The 23,920-nt window shown below is 40.7% G+C and overlaps 1 protein-coding gene across 1 annotated transcript; it reads left to right on the top strand.

Annotated features, from left to right (window-relative positions):
• The first annotated feature begins 16,584 nt into the window (after nucleotides 1-16,584).
• P2RY1 (purinergic receptor P2Y1) lies at nucleotides 16,585-23,227 on the top strand. Its single transcript, XM_067033530.1, has one exon. It carries the CDS (start codon nucleotides 17,491-17,493, stop codon nucleotides 18,610-18,612), a length of 1,122 nt encoding a protein of 373 aa, XP_066889631.1. The 5' UTR covers nucleotides 16,585-17,490; the 3' UTR covers nucleotides 18,613-23,227.
• The last annotated feature ends 693 nt before the right edge of the window (nucleotides 23,228-23,920 follow it).

Below are 23,920 nucleotides of genomic sequence, written 5' to 3'. Positions count from 1 at the left end.
AACATGTGTACTTCAGTATGTAAATATAATTAGAGGTCACATTAGCGAGCACACCTTATGTACTTAAGATTATAAGCAATAAATATTAGAGCTGGCCAAATAATCCTTAGGGAGAGAGCCGGGAAGACAAAGCCTAAGGAAGGGGATTAATTCACTTGGCAGAATTTCAGCCCTATTTAGTTAGGGATCCTTTTGCCAAATTCTACTATGGGTCTCTCCAATTTCTCATACCTACAGTATCCAGACATCATTCAGTCCCAACTGATTTGTTCTTATGAATAAAATACTGCTTTAACTAGCATTGAATTTTTTCTGGTATTAAATACCTATTTAGGAATTTCTTTTGGTACTGCTTAGTTTATTCAATCTCAGAGTAAATAAAGAAGATTACCTTTGGTTTTTCCCCCCACTTACTGCTAGCAGAGAGCATTTTTCTTCCATGCAAAGGGTGAATATTGCATTAAAAAATTAAAAGTCCGTTGCTTGATGTAGGCTTTGGAGTCTGCAATGTTCCTATGGTGAAGTAAATTACTTGACGTCAAAGTACTGGATATGTTCCACATTAGCCAAGAGACAGGAAAGATGACCCACACAGTGTACCTGCAGTTTTTGTAGGATACAATCTTTTTTTTTTTTGTGGTACGCGGGCCTCTCACTGCTGTGGCCTCTCCCATTGCGGAGCGCAGGCTCCGGACGCGCAGGCGCAGCAGCCACGGCTCACGGGCCCAGCCGCTCCGCGGCACGTGGGATCCTCCCGGACCGGGGCACGAACCCGCGTCCCCCGCATCGGCAGGCGGACTCGCAACCACTGCGCCACCAAGGAAGCCCCCAGGTGGCTTTTTGAAAACATTAACTTGCCAGTTCCTAGAGACATCTTCTAAGTTTTGTGATTGAGAACTCTTCCACTTGGGATTTATAAGTGCAATTTCAGTATTCTTTTTTGCTCTTATGAAAGTTTCCATTATAAATACAATTTTCAGATCATAAATGGATCATCTCTAAACCACCAAAGTAATATTCATAGACATAGTTTGTAAGACTTAATCCCCACTTGATCCAAATACAACAAAGTACAAAACTCTTTATGTACTGTATTAAATAGAAGAGTAAAATCAACATAGTATGTGATTGAAATAGTAGTCAACCATACGCTAAGTACATACATTTTGCAGTTAGACACAACCTTAAAAACACTTTATGCACAACTGACGAAGGTAAAACTAAAGTGTTTCATAATAACAAAACTGACTCCTTCCTTAAGAAATATCAAAATGAGACTTTTAATTTAAATTTTCTATAGCTAAATCAACTCAAAAATCTTACTGTACTTATTTGCTTCTCTGCAATCTGAGAAAATAAAAATAGGTAAATCACTGATCAAAAGAAAAATGTCTGAGCTTTGTTTCTCTCTTACATTCTAGATTAGATACCTATCTGCTACAGTCTCTTACACAGCTTCCATTTATATAACCAAGTTAACATCCCATAATGACCGACCCTGAATTGCTACTGCGTATTGAATCATCAGAAATAAAATTACTTGCTCTACACAGTGTACTAATTTTGCTTTTAATAAACTCACCAAAGACTTCAATTTTAAAAATTGCAGTCTGTACTTTTCCCTTTGATTATATTTGTTTTAATTGGTTTTTTGTTTGTTTCTTTTGTTTTGTTTGTTTACCAGTCATTCATGCAAGCAGGTAAAACAAACACAGAGCTAAAGGGTGCATAGTAAACTCTATCAAACTTTCTTTTTTTATTTTTATTTTATATTGGAGTATAGTTGATTTACAAGGTTGTGTTAGTTTCAGGTGTACAGCAAAGTCATTTAGTTGTACATATACGTGTATCTATTCTTTTTCAGATTCTTTTCCCATATAGGGTATTACAGAGTATTGAGTGCTATACAGTAGGTCTTCTATCAAACTTTAAATCCTTCTCTCCAGAAACAGTTTCAACTTTTTAAGCTCTTTCTTTGGGTATTTATCTCAATATTCAGTAACATCTATGGTGCTGATTTTTAAATTTTTACACTTTGCATATTGGCTTCCAAAATCCCTATTAGAATTTTTTATGTAGAATATTACTGTTAAATTACTATCAAGTATTTTTTTTTTTTTTTTTGCGGTATGCGGGCCTCTCACTGTTGTGGCCTCTCCCGTTGCGGAGCACAGGCTCCGGACGCGCAGGCCTAGCGGCCATGGCTCATGGGCTTAGTTGCTCCGCGGCATGTGGGATCTTCCCGGACCAGGGCACGAACCCGTGTCTCCTGCATCGGCAGGCGGACTCTCAACCACTGCGCCACCAGGGAAGCCCACTATCAAGTATTTTATGTATACTTTATGGTTATATCATTCTTTGGTAGTATTACATTCCTTTTTTATGGGTAGAATATTTTGTCTTAACTCACTGAAGATGTCACAGTTTAGGGGTTTTCGTTCACATTTTTGATTCCTTCACTATCTTCGTCCTTCTTTTTGTAGAAATTCTTTCTCTGTTTTGATCCATTCCTTTCAAACTGAAGGCTGTCCTCAAGGGATTGGAGTACCTTGACTATATATTCAGATTTGAAACTGAGAAATGTCAATATTTAGAGATCGTTCTTTTGGGTGAGGAGTAGGATTAAAGGAAGGGCCTTTTGGACACTAGAGAAGAATCAGCTCCTCACGTGCTTGGAGTGCAGGTGGGGGCCCGGGGATGGAGGGCACACCTACACTGCCTGCTAGTGTGCTTGCAAAGAGGCCAAAGGCCCATCAGTTCACAACACGGCTTCTGAACTAAACGTCGTGGCTTCAGACCTAACGTCACCACAGTTTTCTATTTAACCTGATGTCTCCTGGTGCTGAGTTTCGGAGCTGGTGGTTGGCAGGAAGAGAAGGAGTTGGTGGAAGATGAAAGTTCCTCACTGTGCAGAAAAATTGGAGCCTAGGTTTCCCTCCTCTGTCTTGTCCAGATTTTCCGCCAATCCCCCTGTTCTTACCCTCTTCTCAGTACCTGATGTTTCCAAACAGTGCCCCTTCAAGTGATAAATTCATTACTTTCCTCTAAAAATTCTCCACTTCAAGGTACAGCTTTCTTCTCTCTCCTAAGTCAGTTAACACCAGTACCAAAAATGTGTTTAAATCTCTCATCTCTTAATGTCTCGGCCTTCTTTCTTTCTTTTGTTTTACCTTTTGTGGGTTAATCATTTTTAATCTTTTGTAACTATTTTAGCAGTGTATGGCCAAGGAAAGGAAGTATCTACAATATTTTAAAAATAATTTTAAGGTCAACTCTTGTAGATTTTTTTATAACACTGTTCTGAATATACTATTACTCTTGTTTCTCTCTACTATCATTATACAGTTATTTAAATTTTAGTTCTTGATTTTGACTTTTATGTAAAAATGTAAATTATCATTTTAATAAAAATACATTAAATATATATTAGTGAGGGTTCAAAATATGTAAGCTATTTAATTTCCCATACATAACCTGTATTTTAGAAATATATTTTGAATAAATTGATGAATTTTTTATAAGACAGAATGAAAATGTTAGCTACAATAAATATCTCATTGTTGACTTTTTAAAAATTGGCTCCAGGGCTTCCCTGGTGGCGCAGTGGTTGAGAGTCCGCCTGCCGATGCAGGGGACGCGGGTTCGTGCCCCGGTCCGGGAGGATCCCACGTGCCGCGGAGCGGCTGGGCCCGTGAGCCGTGGCCGCTGCGCCTGCGCGTCCGGAGCCTGTGCTCCGCAACGGGAGAGGCCACGACACTGAGAGGCCACGACAGTGAGAGGCCCGCGTAACGCAAAAAAAAAAAAAAAAAAAAAAAAAAAACATATTTGACTGAATATCGCATCTCAAATAGCTAAATAGGTTTTTTTTTTCTTTGCAAAACACAAGATTTTAAACACTTAAAAAAAATTTATGTACCATTGGTTTTTCTAAATAGCTCAAAGAGCAAGCTCATTATCTAATTCTCAAAATATTCAAAGAAGTGACTAGATATAGAAATTAATACTCTCAAGCTGCACAGGGAGGTTAAGTGCCCACTGTCAAGGCAGTAGGAGAGCTGAGGTTAGACTCTAATATTGACTCTACTTTTCAATTATTCACTTAGGTGATATTTGTGTACCAAGGGTTTTGAGTTCTAGGTAATTTTCATTTTTATCCTTCCTGCAAAGTCATCCAAATTTACATCAAAAATACCTCATCTTGTTACTGTTTCAATTTTTAAAAATTCACAGGAAAAGAGACATAAGAGTTACATTGGAAGATCAAATTGCTGATTTTAGAGAAGCAATGTTTAAGGGTTACTGAGAAATGGAGAATTATTACATAAGTATTGGCACACTCTCTGCTCTGAGGATGAAAGGGAAACTTCAATCATTTTTGAAGCCCCAATGTCTTTAACTGTTGAAAAGCACAAAAATACATAATATAACACTTCCGTTACTGAGAAAAAGCAAACATCACATTCAAAGCACTGAGTTGCTTACCCTAGCTAGAAAAGAAGGCAGCCCTTCTATCTCGGTGTCTTTATGCCTCAAGGGGAATAGCCAGAGAGAACCAATTTGTGAGTCACCTAGTCGTTTTTTCTTTTTTTAAGAAATTAATTAATTTATTCATTTATTTTGGCTGCATTGGGTCTTCGTTGCTGCACGCTGGCTTTGTCTAGTTGCGGCGAGGGGGGGGCTACTCTTGGTTGCGGTGCGCCGCTTTCTCATGGCGGTGGCTTCTCTTGTTGCGGAGCACGGGCTCTAGGCATGCAGTCTTCAGTAGTTGTGACATGTGGGCTCAATAGTTGTGGCTCGTGGGTTGTAGTGGCTGTGGTGCATGGGCTCAGTTACTCCGCGGCATGTGGGATCTTCCCGGACCGGGGCTCGAACCCGCGTCCCCTGCATCGGCAGGCGGATTCTTAACCACTGCACCACCAGGGAAGCCCCTCCTAGTCTTAATTTGATACCATTACGAGGAAGCCACTGGAATTACCCTTTGCATCTTCAATTCCTTGGGCCTAATGGATCCCACTTCCTCATATTCCAGAATTTAGCAAATGAAATAGTGTTTCTGTTCTGATGTTTATTTTCTATATGTAATATTTTATCTTCATATATTCACTGAATGAATATGAAATTCACTTCATATATTCACAATTACAGATGATATTTAAAAGTACTACTTATGTATGCATTTATTACTTTTCCCCAACCAACAATTTGCATGGCTTTGAAAATCAATTTCTTATATTTTCTTTTCCCTTCAACTCTTTCTTCCTCCTCTTTTCTATGATGTGGTTTTTCCCACTGGGCACAGCCTCCTGTTTCCTTCACTTACGTGCAGGCTCCTGCATCTGTGCTCTCCTAGAAGGATTTTATCCCCGTGATTAGGCCTTTTGGATCCTTTCTTTTCCTTCTAATAACACCCAATGAATTTGTATTTAAACCTCCCTCTTGCCTGCTTCTCCCAGCTCCTTGATGTGACTTCTCCAGTTAATAACTTCAGGCATCTGGCTCTCAAATCTTTTCCTATAGTGCATTCCAGTATTAGGAGGTACTTTATACTTACATGCTTCTTTCGGAGAACTGCCATGTTTTCCTATATTGGTTTTAATTAGGAGTTTGGGGGGTTTTACTACACGTTCTGTGTGGTAGCTCTGCTTTGCCCTAGTTTTATTTCCTGTAGCTTCTTAATGGATTTTTTAATATGTTCATCATCAAATTCAGCAGCCTCTATTTTGTAGATATTGATTTACTTTGACATTTCCTTGTATTTAACTTACCTTATGTTTCTGTTTAAGTTTAGGGTCTTTTCCTGTGTCTCAGTGCTTTTATTCTCCCTTATCTTTTCTGGTTTTGTCTCTTTTCCATTTCTAAAAAACGCTGACTCTTTGGCAGAGAACTATCTTTTTATCATTAAGTCCTTAGACTTACCACAGTAAGTGCTCATAAAATATCAGCTATTATTTTTATAACTATCCTGGTGGTGGCTGTGAATAAGTACTACATCCTGAATCACCTTATTTTCAAAAACAACTTTTTGTAATTTCTCATCATGTTCGCTTTCCTGTTTCCAACTTCTAATTTATCTTCGAATCTTCCTTATATTTTCCATATAAATACAATTTTTTGGCTCTTCTTTTGGGTTTAAGGTCTCTTACTACAACCTATTGTATAGTTTATTAATGTATTAAATACTTCTTCCTTATTTTTTTATTATCTTAAACATTTCATCTTTGTCCTTTTAATGAGTTCAGACTAAATATCCATCTCACTTTTGTACCTTAAATGCTAATTCTTTTGTGTTTGATTTTTTTTCATTTCATTTAGAACCACATTAAAATACTACATATCCATGCCATCTGCAGTGTTGATTCTTTTCTATCTGAAAACTTCTGACCAGGGAATATTGGGACATAAAGTTTTTGCAGTAACTTAAGAGGTAAGTGCTTTACCTTTGTTACTGGAAAGAAAATTATTGTTTACCTGATTCAAAGTCTTGATCTAAACTTAATTGATGTACCATGATATCTCTTAAGGAAACCAAGTTCCCTTTGTCTCTTTATAGGGCATCTTTGTACTTTATGTATCAAGCCCTCTACTATTGTGTCAGACTTTCCTGTTTAGTAATGCCAGGAAACTATTTATCTAGTTTTCTTTCCTTTATCCTTTCAACTACTAGCAGTGTTCTGTCACCATTAAGAAAATGGAAAGAAATGGTAAGATAGGTATATATACATATATTTACATCCTGGCAGAAAGGCAGGATACAACTATATAGTACCCTAATTTAAAATATACATATAAATGTATATTCACATGACTATATTTGAAAGGAAAAATCTTTGGATGAGTAAATGTTAATAATGGTTGTCCCAAGGTATAGAATTTTGCCTGTTTTTTCTGTGTGTGTGTGTGTCTGTGTCTGTGTGTGTGTCTGTGTGTGAGACTTATCTGCAGTAACTTTTCTTCCCACAATAATCCTGTTCTTGGGTAACTGGTTGAGTAATTTTTGTTAGAAATTAAATACATTTTTAAAATGATCGGTGAGTCTCTTTATTTCATCATACTTGTTATTCTAATAGCCTCCCATAAACCAACAATATAGGAGACAAGTCAGCCAGGCAGTCTACAGAAGGAGTTCAGCTGAGGCCCTTAACCTAGAAAGAGTTTCCTCTCTAAAAGAGCCATCAGGTCATTCACTTCTGGAATGTTGAAGTCTGGTAATAATTAACATTTCTTTCTTCAGTGTTGTCACCATGGCATTAGCCACATTTTTTTCCAATCACATTTTAGATTATCCACATGATAATGGATAATCTTTCTTCAACTTCCCTAACTCAGGAGCCACAAGTCCTCCTTCCTTCATTTTCAATCTTGCTCCTTTCTCTAATACACACACACACGTGTGTGTGTGTGTGTGTTTATATGTTCAGACACATATATGCTTTTCATTTCAGAGTGCTATATAATCAATCTTCTGAGGCCTGACTTTTTTTTATTACATATTATAACTTTAAGTTCTGCTTTATCCAGAGTTATAGGAAGTGTATCAATCCTTAAAGGTTTCTTTGATGACCAATGTTTCTTTTATCATTGACTGATTTCTTCTTCTCCTTCTTCTTCTGGCTCTCCTCACTGCCTGAAAATTTACACTGTATTTCCTCCTATATCACCGTATACCATATTCCTCATATTCCAATTTCCTCATATCATCTTTTTATACTTAATATATTTAATACTGTATATTTACATCTTTGAGATGTTATATTCATTTTCCTCGGTCTTTTACTCCATGAGAGAAAAGCAGTGGGTTCCCTTCCCTTCCCCATGTATTACTTCTAAGGACTTCTAATCAAAATGGTCTTTTCAGAGGTAAGGAGATTTTTGTCTCTTTGCTCAGAGCCCAGCTGATTTACAGACCTAGCTCTTGTTCATTGTACCTACTATATCTGTTTCTCTCTGCTTTCTCCTTCCATGGCCAGAGTAGAACTGCTTTACTTCCCCTTCTGCTCTTGAAAAGCTTGTCCCACGTCATTTTCTTCTCTTAGAGCTCCACAACTTTTTCCTGCAGTTATTCTGAGCAGGAAGAACCCTTTCATTGATTATAATATAGCGTATAAAATATATCTTATTATAACACACAGCATGCTTTGGGGTGAATGCTATAAAGTGGACCTTCGTCCCCAGAACAACTATTTACAAATTTTTGTTTCTCCCCTCCCTTTTTTTGTCATTTAGGAAATCAACCTTATGCTCCATCGCTGAACCACTTTTCCTTAGCTACCGAACACTCATCTCATGACTTTGTAAAGTCTATCTTTGGCCGACTCCTGAGGCTCCCGACGTGAGTAGTAATCTTTGCCTGTTTCTAAATGAAAAGCCTCCCCTTGCCACACCTGTCCTTTACACATACACTTTCAATCCAAACCCTTACCAGTCCGCCACCTTCACTGGAGATGAAATCTAATCTAATCTCTCATGCTACCTTGCTAAAGCAAATTATGATGTATCCTACAGCCAAAATTTCATGCCCGAGGAGAATGAACAGAGCTTTCAGCTGTGACGCGTTCACGCAATCACCACAAAGATTTTCCAGACTTGCTTTCCACTTTCTTCTGAGGCGCTCATTCTCTAAATCAAATTCAATTTCTCTGCTGCTCCGAAGCTCACGTCAAACTCCTTATTTCCAAAGACTCAAATTACTGTAAGTATGTCCCTTGGTTTCCTCCCAGCTGAATTAATAATGGAGGTCTCGGGAGAAATGCCCATACCTTGGGGCTGGTTTCCATCATGGAAGCAGAACCTCACAATTTATCTTTGATTGAGGGATGACTTTCATTTTTCCTGTCAGGAATGCAGAGATTCTTTTTTCCTTCTTTTTTTCCCCCATCCTTTCTTCTATACGTCCTTAGCAAAGACAAAAGAGGTAAGACGACAGGATTTTTCTGCCTTCTGCCTCCTTCGTTCATTCATTCTGCTGAGTTTTTCCACATGCTCTGTAGATCTCCACTTGGGAGCGAACTCTCCGCAACTTCCCTGCCAAAGCGGTAGGTTCTCAGGGCCTGTTCTCGCCGATCTTGGAGCGCTGTTTTCTCCATCAGGCTCCGAATGGAGGCTCCCAGGCACAATCCTCTAGCCTCCTGGAAGCTCTGGAGTTTGCCCGTCACAACTGTATTCCTGAAACCCTTGTTTTCCTCTTCCTGCCCACCCGTCAATCACATCCGTGGTTGTGCTGCCTTGTACACCGGAGGTGACAACAGTGTCACTGCCTAACCCCCGTATTTCCTCCTAAGACGGGTAGGCTATACCTCTCTTTTTCTTGGAGTCCGTCACTCGGCCCTGGAGGAAGGCTCTGATCGCCTGGCTCACTCCCTTCACCTCCGGGCCAAAGTGGATTTGACCGTGTCCGTCCAGAATCCTTCCCTAGGAATTTATCACTGGACATAATGCTAGGCTTTGAGTTGCCACGTTGAGTCATATCCGTGTAGGAAGAGAAAACTGTTTTGCAGAGAGAGGGAAGAGGAGAAGAGGAAGAAGAAAGGAAGGAAAAGAAGGAGGGAGGCAAAGAAAATCAGTGGTTGCATAGAGAAAGGCAGAGAACAGAGACCCCATGTCGTTAAAGAAGCAGAGAGAATAGGCAAAATACATGATTTTCAAGTTCCTGTGCCTTCTTTCCTATACCTTCCTATACCTTCTTTCTTCTAAAGCCCAAACTCCTGTACCCTTCCAATAAAGTCACTTTATTTGTTCCAGCTGGTTTTGATGAATTTGGTTTCTTACATCCAAATGCCCACTTATCAAGTTATATCCATTAAGGTAAAAATGATAGTATTATAAATAATAATGATAAGAATAGCTAGTATTTATTATTAATTTTTATTATTACCAATTTATTATTTTTATTATTATTATAATTAATATTATTATATGTTTTATCATTATGCACTTACTACGTACCAGGCACAGTCCTAAACACTTTACTCACACGATCACATTCTTACAGCTCTCTTGTGATATAGGAGTTATTTGATAAGAACACTGACACGACACAGGTTTGGCCATGTGTCTAGTTGCACGGCTATTAAGTGGCCCTAACTGACCTTTGAACCCAGTTCTGTCTTCTTCTCCAAAACCACGTGCTATGAGCTAATACATAAAAAGCATTCCAAATAGCACGCGGCACATGCATACCACAGTTCAAGATTGCTAAACCGAACGTGTTTTAGTCACTGGATAGGAGGAGCTACAGCATTTTTAAATTGGCATAGTAAAGCAATGTCAGGCGCGATCATGTAAAATCTTGCTACTCAGAGTGCAGTGGTTGGAAGAGGAGCTTGGACATCAAACAGAACTTGTTGCAAACGCAAAGTCTCGGGCTCCACTCCATACCTACAACTGCATTTTAGCAAGATCTTGCAAGTGATCTGTATGCACAGTCAAGTTTGAGAAACTGTGCCGAGAGACTCAAAGCAGACGTTGCTGGTGAGCTAAGATAGCATTTTACTTACATGGTTATTATAACTATGATCCAGCCTCTAAGATAAATATTTAGCTGCAATATCAGGTGTCTAGAACTGAAGTTGAAAGATGAAAATCAGAACTAATGTTGAGGTTCTGCTAAACCCTATCATTGAAAACGTAAGAATTTGTCAAGGAGTCACTGATTATTTCTCCACTTGAAGCATAACCTAGACTATTTGAGTTCTCTGTCAACTATAAATAACTGTTTCTATATTGAATTATATTTTATTCCATTTTATTGTTTTTATAGACAAAACATGGGTCTATTTCACTTTAGTATGTTGACATAGTAGATGCTTTCTTTCGCTACCCGGGTATCTTTCCAGCAGGGAATCCAATCTTATGCTTGTTGTAAGAAGACCCTCTTGGATAAGCCCATCCTACCAGCTTTTCTGCAAGAACCTAAATTTAAAAATTATAAAAATGGACATAATGCTCATCTGCTTAAAATTGGTTCACACTTTGAGTGTCACTGGTGAAAATGTATCAAATTTTCAGAAAGCCGAATTCCAAAATCTGAAGTTTGAATGACAACAACTGCTATTAAGTTTAATCTTGAAAAAAATGTGTACAGCACTATATAGCACAGAGAACTATATTCATTATCCTATGATAAACCATAATGGAAAAAATATGAAAAAAAAGAATATATATATATCTGAATCACTTTGCCGTACAGCAGAAATTAACACAATGCTGTAAATCAACTATACTTCAATTTTAAAAATTTTTAAATTTTAAAAAGAAAAGAAAAATGTGAAACTCTCAGGACATAATTGAGATGAACATCCCAGGAGTGAGCTGATGGTTAACATGAGGAAAACAGGTATTTCTTTATTTTCACACATGGTTTTCATTTACCTATTTGGGATTTAGTTTATGTACTCAAAACATGGATGTATCAGAAATCAACAATTTATTTATGGTGGATACAATAATGATGATACCCTTTGTGCTACCATGGAAACCCTCCATGGGTCCATGAGTATGGTGTAAGATCTTGGATATGGGTAACTGCCTTTAAAGATATTTCTGCACCTACAGGCTTTACAAACACTTATTTCCTATCTCCTGAAAAAGCTAAGTGTATAATGAAATCGTAGGGACCTCCCTGGTGGTGCAGTGGTTAGGAATCCACCTGCCAATGCAGGGGACACGGGTTCGAGCCCTGGTCCGGGAAGATCCCACATGCCACAGCCGTGCGCCACAGCTACTGAGCCTGTGCTCTAGAGCCCGCGAGCCACAACTACTGAGCCCGAGAGCCACAACTACTGAAGCCTGCGCGCCTAGAGCCCGTGCTCCACAACAAGAGAAGCCACTGCAATGAGAAGCCTGCACGCCGCATCTAAGAGTAGCCCCCGCTCGCCACAAGTAGAGAAAGCCCGTGGGCAGCAACGAAGACGCAACGCAGCCAAAAATAAATAAATAATTTTAAAATAAAAAAAGAAAGTTGTAGAAAAACTGGCATGTAATATAGCATTTACAATCTATTATCAGTAAATGTTGTGAATGCTTTTGTGAAACCAGAGAGGTCAGATACAAAGAGAGCAAAGGGAGTATTTATCAGATATAACGATTAGAGAAAGCCAGGACTGGCATTTTTGTTCTGGATTTAACATAAATTCTTTTAAAAATACTACAAAGTGACCAAGAGTAGGGACTAGGGCTTCATGTGGATGGGAATAAGGAAAGTAAATACTAAAAAGGGCACTATTGGGCTTCCTTGGTGGCGCAGTGGTTGAGAGTCCGCCTGCCGATGCGGGGGACACGGGTTCGTGCCCCGGTCCGGGAGGATCCCACGTGCCGCGGAGCGGCTGGGCCCGTGAGCCGTGGCCGCTGCGCCTGCGCGTCCGGAGCCTGTGCTCCGCAACGGGAGAGGCCACAACAGTGAGAGGCCCGCGTACCACCAAAAAAAATTTAAATAAATAAATAATAAAAAGGGCACTATTATAGAGAAGCAGTTTCCTTGAATATTCTTAACTTCTGGGAGCAAGAACTTTTGTGAAGGATGAAAAGATTTAGGTGGCCTGGGATTTTACAGGTCACTATATATATATATATATTCATATATATATGAATCATTTTTCTGTATACCTGAAACTAATACAACATTGTAAATCACATCAATTATACTTCCCCCAAAAAAGAAACTTCACTGAACTGAAACAAAAAGAAAGAAAAGAAAACCGAGCTCAATGTCATCTGCCAAGGGGCAGATACTCAAATGGCACATTATTCTAACCACGCGACCCCCCAGCCTGTGTCATCTCACCACCTCCCAGACCCCTCCCCCCATAGCTACCCAGATTCAAACCTAAATAATTGGAAAGCAGAGCTCTGTGAGATTTCCAAAGTTCCCTAGCGGTTTTGTGCAAGCACCCTGCTTTCTCTTCTCCCCTACACAGTTCCCCTCTTGCGTCTCCTTCTCCTTCCTCCCTTTCCTTTCCCCTCCCTCCTTCCTCAGCCTCCCTGGTCCCTGACTCTCCTCCCTTCTTATTCATTCCAACCCTGGAGCAACCAGGCTGTCTCCTATTCTGTGTCCTATACTCCTGAGGTGATTCTTAATGAAATAAATTTCAGGAAGCCTACTGATTGGATCCATGACAAGTGAATCATTTATAGGAGCGGCTGGGCCCTCCCCGGCACAGGACCGTCTTTCATCCTTTCTTTGTGTGCTTTTTCCATTCCTGCTCCTCCTTAGCCCCCTCACCTCTAACTCACTGGAGGATACCAGCTGTGAAGCCCTTGGGCTTCTTTCTTCTTTCTTTCTCCTATATTCTTCTTGGAGAATAGAAGAGTCTCCTCACTTTCTTAAGGTATATCTCAGAAGTTATCACACTCTAGTTATTATTCTTGGAGGGATCTCTCAAAGGATTCCCTTGTCTCCCAAAGCAGAGTCTCATCCTCTCTCGCCTGCAAAATCCTGAGTTGGCCTATCTATTAGCTCTCCCTTCTCTCTGCCACCCTTTACATTTTATGTTTATCAGAAGTTTTTTTCTCTTTATGCTTGTAGCCCTCGATTCAAATTTTTTCAATAATCTTTCCATCCTCAATGATTGTTGGATTTTCTGTGACTTTAAAAAAAGGGGGGAAAAAAAAAAAAATAAAAAAATAAAAATAAAATAAAATTAAAAAAGGGGAAAGAAGAACCTTTGTAAAGATGGTTATTAGAAACTTTGTAACAAGCAGGGCAGCCTTTTTGTTTATGAGTCTGAAACTGAACAGGTTTCACTCTCCTAGAATTGTCTGTCACTTCTCAAATTATATATGAATTGTTGGCTCTTTTTTTAAAAGCCTAAGGAGAGCAGAACACTTGAGAAGCTTCTGAAATACTCTGACTATCAGCACCTTCAAGACCTGGCTCAAAATTTTCTCTCTTGATAGAAGGCTTCTGGGAATAACACTTTCCATACTCAGTCTTTTTAAGTAGTGGCCTCTAACAGTTAATTTTCCTATCAGCGCCCTGTACTAGTGTGTATTTTATCATAGAACAGTGGTTAAATGTATGGCCTTTAGGGATAGATGGCTTCAGTTTAAATCCCAGTTTCTACTGTATGACTCTGAATGAGTTACTTAACCTCTCTGTGCCTTCGTTTCACCACTTATAAAACAGGGATATGACTGCCAATTACCATAGGATATTTTAAGGATTAAAGGACTCAGCACTGTGCCTAGTGCTAAGTATATAGAAAAGGCTTATTATTATTGCTATTGTTATATGTTATTATCATGGTTAACCCTGTAAGTTCTTTGCATTTCCAACTAAATTGTTAATATCTTAAAGTCAGACATTTACATCATTAATCAAATAAAAAACAAATTAATACAAAATGTTTGAGGTAAGTCACTTAAAGATATGAAACATATTCTTTTCATAACTTTAAGGCATTTATATTTGGTATTTAAGCATCAATAAATACATGTTATTGGGTTTTAGATGGTATTTTATTTTTTCCGTTATTAAATCTAGTCCAATGCATTACAAATAGAAAGTTAACACGGTCAACAAACAATAATAACTGAATACATAAATTATTCCTCAAAAGCACAATTTTGATTTAAAATATAACTGAGGGCTTCCCTGGTGGCGCAGTGGTTGAGAATCCGCCTGCCGATGCAGGGGACACGGGTTCGTGCCCCGGTCCGGGAAGATCCCACATGCCGCTGAGCGGCTGGGCCCGTGAGCCATGGCCCCTGAGCCTGCGCGTCCGGAGCCTGTGCTCCGCAACGGGAGAGGCCACAACAGTGAGGCCCGCATACCACAAAAAAAAAAAAATAAAAAAAATAAAATAAAATATAACTGAAACATATTTCAAATCTGAAATATGTGGCATGTAAAAGCAGTGTTTACAAAATCAACCTTTTAAATCTCATTTTAAAAAGTTTGTGGTCCACTTAGGACAACTATTTTCTCCAAATGCCTACTAAAGTGTGAAGTTTTCTGAAAGTACTTAATGGTATTTAGACTAAGAGTACACTTCCAAACACTCACGTTATGGGTTAATGCATTTGCAACAGACTTCTGAATGAGGCTACATATTGCTTATGCTGCAAATGAAAAATGCAAAAGAGTGAGGAGTTAGGACCTATTGAGTACCAGTGGAAGTCAATGTTTTCTTCCACTTCCCTCTCTCTCTTAATAGAAAATAATCCCAGTCAGTACCATCCTAATCAAAGAATATGAAAATGCTTCATGTTAAGACTTGAAATTATAGAATCATATATGGATGGGGAAAAAAATCAAATCCAACTCCCTTATTTTACAGTTGAGAAAACTGAGGCCTGTAGCATTCATTTCAATTGAGACTTGTTTTCAAAACAACATTCATGCCCTTGAGTTTATTTACTCTAGTTTTATCATTTATTTTCATGCTGTTTTATTGACCACAACTCAGAATACCAGTGTGCTCACAATGCCATGTGTTTGGATATGGTCCTTTCTACATGTGTCCCTGGAAAGGACTGTCTGGTCCTTGTGGGGAGTTTTCCTTTGTGGTATCAAAGCCGGGAGCTCCCGGTTTTCCTCTGAGCATTTTTTAAGAGAACATTATCATGTAACATCTGGGACCAGAAAGAAATCTTTATGGTGTATATTTTACAGATATTTTCTTTGGGGATTTTCTTTTTTCTTCAAAGAGAAAAGCCTTTGTGAATATTTCACATAAAGCATATGTTAATTAATAAATTGTCAAGATTGCTAGATTCCATCCCTGTGTGGGCCCATTTAAGTATGTCCCTTAATAGCTAATAATTCATTTTCCAATCAAACTTGCTCAACTACAATTTTGAAGTGCATTACTCTAAAATTTGATACATTCAAGCCATGAAAACGAGTTTTTGAGTAAATGTAGTATTCAAGGAAGCCTCAACCAGTATTGTTAGGGTACTTACAAGAGATATTTGTGACTAATCACTTTAGCCTAAAGAAATAGGATTGGTAATAAAACCCCCAAACCACACCTTAATCACTGGAGTTGAAGTTGTCTTTACATCTATCTATATACATTTATATTTAATATTCAAGTTATTTCCTGAACAATATGTTTTTATTTATTTTTTTATTGCAGCCTTTGATCTTTAATTAAATGTACTGGACAGGAGGATTTGGGAACCCTGCGTTGTCTGTAAGTGGCAGGTAACAAATTGTGCTGAAGCAACGTCAAGTATCAACTACTAATACTTTTACAAAGCCCTGTTAAAAAATTTCACGTTGATGTTACCAATTGACGTCGGTTTATTAGCATCTGGTTAAGGAAGAGAAACTATCTTGAAATAAAAGGGGAAAGGCAGACTAGAAGGACAGAAAGAGACTCTCCCCATTTCCCTCCCCACCCTCCCTCCTCGGAAAGCTTTCTGAGAGCAGCAGGTTCCTGCAAGTGCCAGGAATCCGGTCTCGGTGAAGCGCGGAGCCCTGCAACGCCAGGGCTTTCCCAGTTGGGGACCCCAGGCTGCTTGGAACGCGCAAACACCTGGCGTGGTTCTTGAGGGCCCTGGAGACTTGAGTCTCATTCCGGTCCGCTCCAGGGCTGTAGGCAGAAGGCTCTGGGCGGTCAGAGGGGTTTCCTGTGTGTCAGCAACATCACTCTGCCGAGATAGCTGGCGGAAGAGCCAAGGAGCGCTCTCGGGCCAATCGCTCTCCAGCAGCCAGCCCTACCCCTGACCCTGACCGAGCGCGCCCTGACCGCCGACTCTGGTGAAGACAGGCTCTCCCAGAAGACGCCTCCGGCCCCGGGCGAACTTCGCGGAGGCACGCCCCTCGCCTCGCGGAGGAGCGCGGACTCGCCCGGGTGCCCAAACTCCGCCCACCCTCGCGGGGAGCCCGCTCGCCCTCCCGCCGCCTGCACTCGAGCAGGTCTCCAGAAGAGCCTGCGAGCTGACACAGACGGCGAGCCGGCCGCGATCCACAAGCGCACGAGTCTGCGACCACGCGCGCTCCGATGGCCCCCAGAGGCTGAGCGCCGGGGGCGCGGAGGCAGCGGCGCGGGCCCTAGAGCCGAGCTGCCGGCTTGCAAAGGTAGGGAGCAGGAAGGTGCCCAAACGCAGCTGATCTCTGGGGGAAGGAGGTTGGGGCGTGCCCTCCCCACCTCGGAGCGCGGAGCAGCGAGTTTGGCTCGACCTCACTGAGCACCCGGCGCGCTCTCCGGCGCGAACCCGCGGTCCCTCGGGAAAGCGCAGTCGGAAAGTTGTCGGCGGCGGTGTCCCTCGCGCCCTGTTGTGTAACCTCGGCGCCGCCAGCCTCACCGGGAAGTTGCTGGTCCTCCGGGCCGCCCGGTTCGGTCGCGGCCCGGGGCAGGTTTCATGGCCCGCGGCGAACGCGGGGCCCGAGCCGGCGTGGGCGAGCCCCTGCTGGCGCCCCCCCGCAGAGTTCCCCGGCGCCCCCTCCCGTCTGCGCGCCCGCCTTTCCGATGCTCGCTGCGCCCCTCGCCGCCGCCCTCTTGCCGCCGCTTGCCCCTCGGAGCCGCCGCCTAAGTCGGGGAGGAGAGAATGACCGAGGTGCTGTGGCCGGCGGTCCCCAATGGGACGGACGCTGCCTTCCTGGCCGGCCCGGGCTCGCCCTGGGGGAACAGCACAGCGGCCTCCACCGCCGCCGCCGCCTCTCCGTTCAGATGCGCGCTGACCAAGACAGGCTTCCAGTTCTACTACCTGCCAGCTGTCTACATCTTGGTGTTCATCGTCGGCTTCCTGGGCAACAGCGTGGCCATCTGGATGTTCGTCTTCCACATGAAGCCGTGGAGCGGCATCTCCGTGTACATGTTCAACTTGGCCTTGGCGGACTTCTTGTACGTGCTGACTCTGCCGGCGCTCATCTTCTACTACTTCAATAAGACCGACTGGATCTTCGGGGACGCCATGTGCAAGCTGCAGAGGTTCATCTTCCACGTGAACCTCTACGGCGGCGTCCTGTTCCTGACCTGCATCAGCGCGCACCGGTACAGCGGCGTGGTGCACCCGCTCCAGTCCCTGGGCAGGCTGAAGAAGAAGAACGCGGTCTATGTCAGCGTGCTGGTGTGGCTCGTCGTGGTGGTGGGCATCTCCCCCATCCTCTTCTACTCCGGCACCGGGATCCGGAAAAACAAAACCGTCACCTGCTATGACACCACCTCGGACGAGTACCTGCGAAGTTATTTCGTCTACAGCATGTGCACGACCGTGGCCATGTTCTGTGTCCCTCTGGTGCTGATCCTGGGCTGTTACGGATTAATTGTGAGAGCTCTGATTTACAAAGACCTGGACAATTCGCCTCTGAGGAGGAAATCCATTTACCTGGTGATTATTGTACTGACTGTCTTTGCTGTGTCTTACATCCCTTTCCACGTGATGAAAACAATGAATCTGAGGGCCCGGCTGGATTTTCAGAGCCCAGAAATGTGTGCTTTCAATGACAGGGTTTATGCCACTTATCAGGTGACAAGAGGTCTAGCAAGTCTCAACAGCTGTGTGGACCCCATTCTCTATTTCTTGGCAGGGGATACTTTCAGAAGGAGACTCTCCCGAGCCACCAGGAAAGCTTCCAGAAGAAGTGAGGCAAATTTGCAGTCCAAGAGTGAAGACATGACTCTCAATATTTTATCCGAGTTCAAGCAGAATGGAGATACAAGCTTGTGAAGACGCAAGAGTCCCCAAACACCCATTTTTGTAACGTGGTAGGATGCTTAATAGAGCCAAGTGCTTTTTTCCCCTTTAAGTTTCTAGCATAAGATTAGAGAAAATTCAAACCAAGAAAGCAGCGAGTTTAAAAAAAAAAAAAAAAAAAGAAGTGGAAATGCCTACACCCACACTTAGCTTGTTTGGGTCTGCTTTCAAGGACTTCCTTCTTTCTCACCAGAAGTATGTAACATAAAATAATACTATCCTACTTAAATATTTACTTTCTCTTCTGCCTTTAAAATTTGCAAGCTCTTCTGTTTAAAGTTTACATGAGTACTGGAGCTATTTGGATATTAATAACTTCACCAGGAAAACTGACCACCTGAAACTTGCCTTTGTGATTCATCTAGTCTTTATTGTTTCTCATAATCTGAGGTAGGAACAAATTGAAACTTCACATTCTCAAATTACTGTAGTGCCGCAAAATACTAAACTCGGTTCATTCAGTGGCAGATGAACAGATTGCAGCTGGGTGTCTCTTGGCCCTGTAAGCGTAGGTGATGGCTGGCTGAATTACTTCGGAGAATTAAATAGAAAAGTCAAGTCAATGAATTTACAAGTCTAAAAAGTGATTGTATCTCCCAGTTATTTCTAGAAAACTGCTCACTCTGTGTTGGGTGCTAAATGTTTGGTGGTGGAATCCTGTATCTATTATCTTACAGGTAAAATGCCTTCAAAATAATCAAAGTGCATGTACTTTCCTTTGTAAACACCATGAACTCTGTTAGACTTCCTGTGACAAACAGCATTTACTTGCACCACTGCCGTGCAGTGCGCTAGGAGTATGTTTGTGTTCCAGTACAAATGCTCACTTCCATCTGTAAAAACAGTTTTAAAAATCACAGATAAATTACAGACCAAAGTTGAATAACTGTTAGCAAGTTGAGGAATGTTGGGAAGGCGGGATAGTGGCTGACAGTCACCCATAATGCATAGCCTGCAAACATATTCTCGAATGTATGAGGCAACTGGGAGTGGGGAGACGACATGTTTAGAATAAGGACTTTAGTTTAAATGCATTATGGTGTAAAGGCCCTTTTTTGGTTTTGTTTTGTTTTTCCTCCTTCCAAATGCTGGAAAACATTAAATGCAATATAAAAAGAAGAAGGCAGAATTTGTATGGGTTGTGTTGGTAGAATGAAATGCTGTAATGCTTTACTGGATCTTACATCCTCATATTTGAAGGAAAAAAAAACTCCACAAACATATGGGAAAGGGAAATTTGAGGAATTAAATTTAAGTACTTGAAGTACCACAGCACTAAAAAGTAAGGTACAGAAACTACTAATCAGACTGGTAATAGTTTAAGAGAAGACCAGCAGACAGCGTTTTCTTTTATATTTTCCCTCTGCCAGGCAGTAATGACAAATCTGTAAAATACTTCAATAACTTTAATAACGATTTTCCGTGAATATTGAATTGTGGCATTTCTAGCCTTTGAAATGGTCCAATTCGATATAATGCCAAATAATGAGGTGAGGTGACAATTTCCAACACCAAATAAATAAATCCAGTGTCAAAGGAATTTTTAATTGTGAAGGTACCCCCAACAAAGCCGACTGCAGTGTCTGCAACTGATGGTGGGGTAACTTGTTTGAAAGCACTTTATAGGTAGAGCAGTTTGGGGCTGTGTCTCAAGGTGAGAACCTTAGCGCCCTGTGGGACCTGGTGACAGGGAAGTCAGAGCTGGGCTTCAGTTCTCGCAGGGCCTCAGTGGACTGCAGATTTGTGAGCCCTAAAGGTTCTTCCTAGACTTGCTCCAGCCACTGAGATCAATGAAGAAGAGCTGTTTAGCCATCCTAAAGAGTGCTGCTTTTTCACATGTTCAGTCTTAAAGCACAGAATTATAGAAACCAAATCAAGAAGACACCTTCTAGAGGTCCTACCTACACCTCCTCATTTTGAGAAAAGAGAAGGGTTATTAGCTAGGTTCTCATTTGGTTAGGGCCCTGCCGTGTTGTTTGTTGTGGAATCCTAAAAGAAAAAGACTAAGATATGTCATGGGTGTGTTACCCCTGTCAAATATCATGTTCAGTGAGACACAATTAGTATCACTAAATTGGCCAAAATGGAAACGTCAAAGCCTGTATCATCCTTAAACTCGAAGGCTAATGGTACACATTTCTATTATGGCCCCTCACCATTTACTTTAGTGTTCTTCCTTTTAGGTCTGAGGCCCAGCCTGGTTTACAGTATGTGTTAAGTACATTGTTTCAGCTTCCAGAGAACTTTCTTTGGGTCCAGCGTGGGGGTGAACAGTGACTAGAAATGCCCTTTTACTTCTTGGCATGCTTTTTTCAGAGTGTTTCTTCTTTAGCTTCATACATCACGTGGTAGACAATGACGACATGCAGATGCCTGCCTAATCGTGACAGGAATGAGCTCTCCAACCCCTTCCAGGCACACATTGGTCTCTGGGACGAGTTGCTAATGATGAAAACATACAGCGGGTCAAGATAAAGCGGTGATCTATTGGCTGAAGGTCTGGTTCATGATATATGATAAGAACAGGTATTTTAAGAGTAAAGGTAGAAATCTACTGGCATTTTGATGAAAGAGTCAAAATTACAGAACTTATCAGCTAACTAAATTTCACGCTACAAAACTGAATGCCAAGCTCAGGGCGTTTTATGGCTTATCAGTTGGCATCTTTGACTCTCTGAACATCAATGTTTGCACTTGCTTGCAAACAATGTTTGCAGTGTTTGCACTTGTTTGCATCAGTGTTTACACTGAAATGCTAAAAACACAGACCAAGAAGAGATACAGCATGAGAGTAGGATTTGGAGTTAAAATGGTGACACTGCCACTTGGCCAGCTGTGGAACTCTTGACCCTGGCAAGACCACTCTCCGTGGATTAAAAGGGTTGGATGACATCCGTCTGTTGGGGCCTTAGGGGATGTGCTAAAGCCAGAGGTGCATGAAGTCTGCTACTGTATTTTCCAGGACTGTTCAGTTCCAGTCCTTGACTGAAAATTCATACAAAGTGCACCGACTGTGATATGACATGACCCGTAGGTTTTCTCAGTCTCCTCAGGGCAGTGCACTACACTGCCTTTGGATACACGAGATGTCAGTGCTGACAGGGCTGTAGCAGCTTGTAGCAGCTGGAATTGGACTGGTGACAGTAAAGATTTGTAATTAGTTAGAGATATAGTGAAGCTTTAACTTGGCTGGTCAAGTTGTAACTATCGTAAGAGTATTTATTGATGAAGCTCACAGCCCTTCCATTGTACAGACTGAAGAACTTTCTTGAAAGTTCCAACATACTGAGGTAAATGATATTTATTACAATGTATAATATTAATATGTCACACTGGTGTATTTTACATAATATATGATGCATAAAAAATGAGAGTTACTGTATATTATGATGCTTTCCAAATATCAGCATCTTGAAATGTTTAAGTCTTCAGATTTCTTTTATCTAAAATACGAAAATCTGTTTTGTGATACAAGTGATTCATTTTCTCTACAAATGCTTTTGCATGTTTATCTTTTTATTTAGGGTTCTTTCTACATAGACACAGTTTGGTGTCAATCGATAGTAAATACAAAATATCTTAGCCAGACTGGGTCTGTATTGTCTACATTTTATATACTATTGTAGAAAAGTTTATATTGTCTTTTTAATACATTTGGAATTGTGTCCCCAAATACAGTCAGAGCTTCCCATTTCCAAATGCAAAAGCCTTGTCCTAAATTCAAAGGAGATCTCTAACGTTTTAGAAGTCTGGTGAGATGGGCATTACAGATACAACATTAGAGTTTGAGGAAATACTTTAGGGAGATGGGGAGAGAAAGAGGCAGCTGGTGTAATCAGTTACTGTGCTCAATTCCGCTTCAATTTTTATTTTGTGTCTCTTCTCAAGGTGAAATAGTATAATCTTAATTTCTTTGAGATGGAGTTTCTAAGTAACACACTACCAGCAAGTTCAACACTGCTAGTAATTTTATTGTTTTCTTTGTTCGTTTGATAACTTTAATTCCAAGTTTTACAGTAATAACTGTATATTATTTGGCTGCTGAATCCTGTTAGTTTTTTAGTTCTGTTGTACATTGTATTATACACATCATTACAAATTCATATGAAGGGGAATATATGATACATATCAAAATTGTGAATTTGAATTCTAGTATGTTTTAGTGCTTTTGCCAAAATGTTTATTTTTATACTATCTGTAATTTTAATATAGATAATTGAACTAGATTTCTTTGTGATTAATAGTGCCATTGAATGAGCAGTATGGAAACAGTGTTACTTGACATTTTGAGCTTTCTCAGGTTTATTGAAATCAATGGTAGCTTCTTAACAGAGTCCAGACTAATTGTGCATAATTGTGTTTTTAAAGGAATGTACATTTCCTATAAGTTTGCATGCAGGAGTGTACAGCTTGGAATGTGTGTGTGTGTGTGTGTGTGTGTGTGTGTGTGTGTGTCCATGGCATGGCAGCCAACTTCGTATCTGCTGTTGGTAATAACAGCAGAGCTTTGATATAATCGTGGTCATTAGAATTGTATCTACCATAGACAGTTAAAACTGAAAAAGTCTCAATAAAACTATGAAATGTGGTCTGATGGCTTCTATGTTATTACAGTACTAATACTTACAAGTTTCCCCAAGTTTTGACATGTACCATTATACCGGCTGGCAAATATTGGCAATACTATTTACTAGTATACTACTAACACTAGGATACATTGAATCAGCGCAGGCATCTCTTAACATGTAGCCTGGACTGTAAGAAGTGAAGTGTTGAAGAAAGAATCCTGGTGCAAGGTAACTGATAAGATCATCATTATTTGATATTTAAATATTAATAGGAACTTGATTTCATTATTTGAGGAAAATATGGAACCTAATACATATTTCTCACACTAGTGTTCTGTGTTTAAAATGTTAGCTGTAATCTAATGTAATGTAATGCCTCCTCTAATTTTTTAATCCATGGAGGTAGTCATTCTAATAATCCTTTGTGGTTTTTGTTTGTCTGTTAGCCTACACTGCCTACTTCTCTCAAGTTTATATATTGATACACACACACACACACACACGCACCATATATATGTTGCTATGCAGTGAAAAGCTGTACATGGAATGGACACATGCTTAAAGCATTACTTTCTTTCCTTAGTGGGGAAGTAAGTGCACTATGGTCCTGCACTGGATTTGTTGCTTGTCTGCTGAGACAGGTGCCCTATCACAGAATCCTGTGGGTAGAAAAATGCAAATCTCTTGCAGCCCCTAAGATACTGTCACTCAGT

Source organism: Kogia breviceps, chromosome 5, assembly GCF_026419965.1.
Source record: "Kogia breviceps isolate mKogBre1 chromosome 5, mKogBre1 haplotype 1, whole genome shotgun sequence".
In the NCBI taxonomy this organism is placed as follows: Eukaryota; Metazoa; Chordata; class Mammalia; order Artiodactyla; family Physeteridae; genus Kogia; species Kogia breviceps.
The sequence above is the reverse complement of the archived record's forward strand: the minus strand, read 5'-3'. Positions and strand labels throughout refer to the sequence as shown.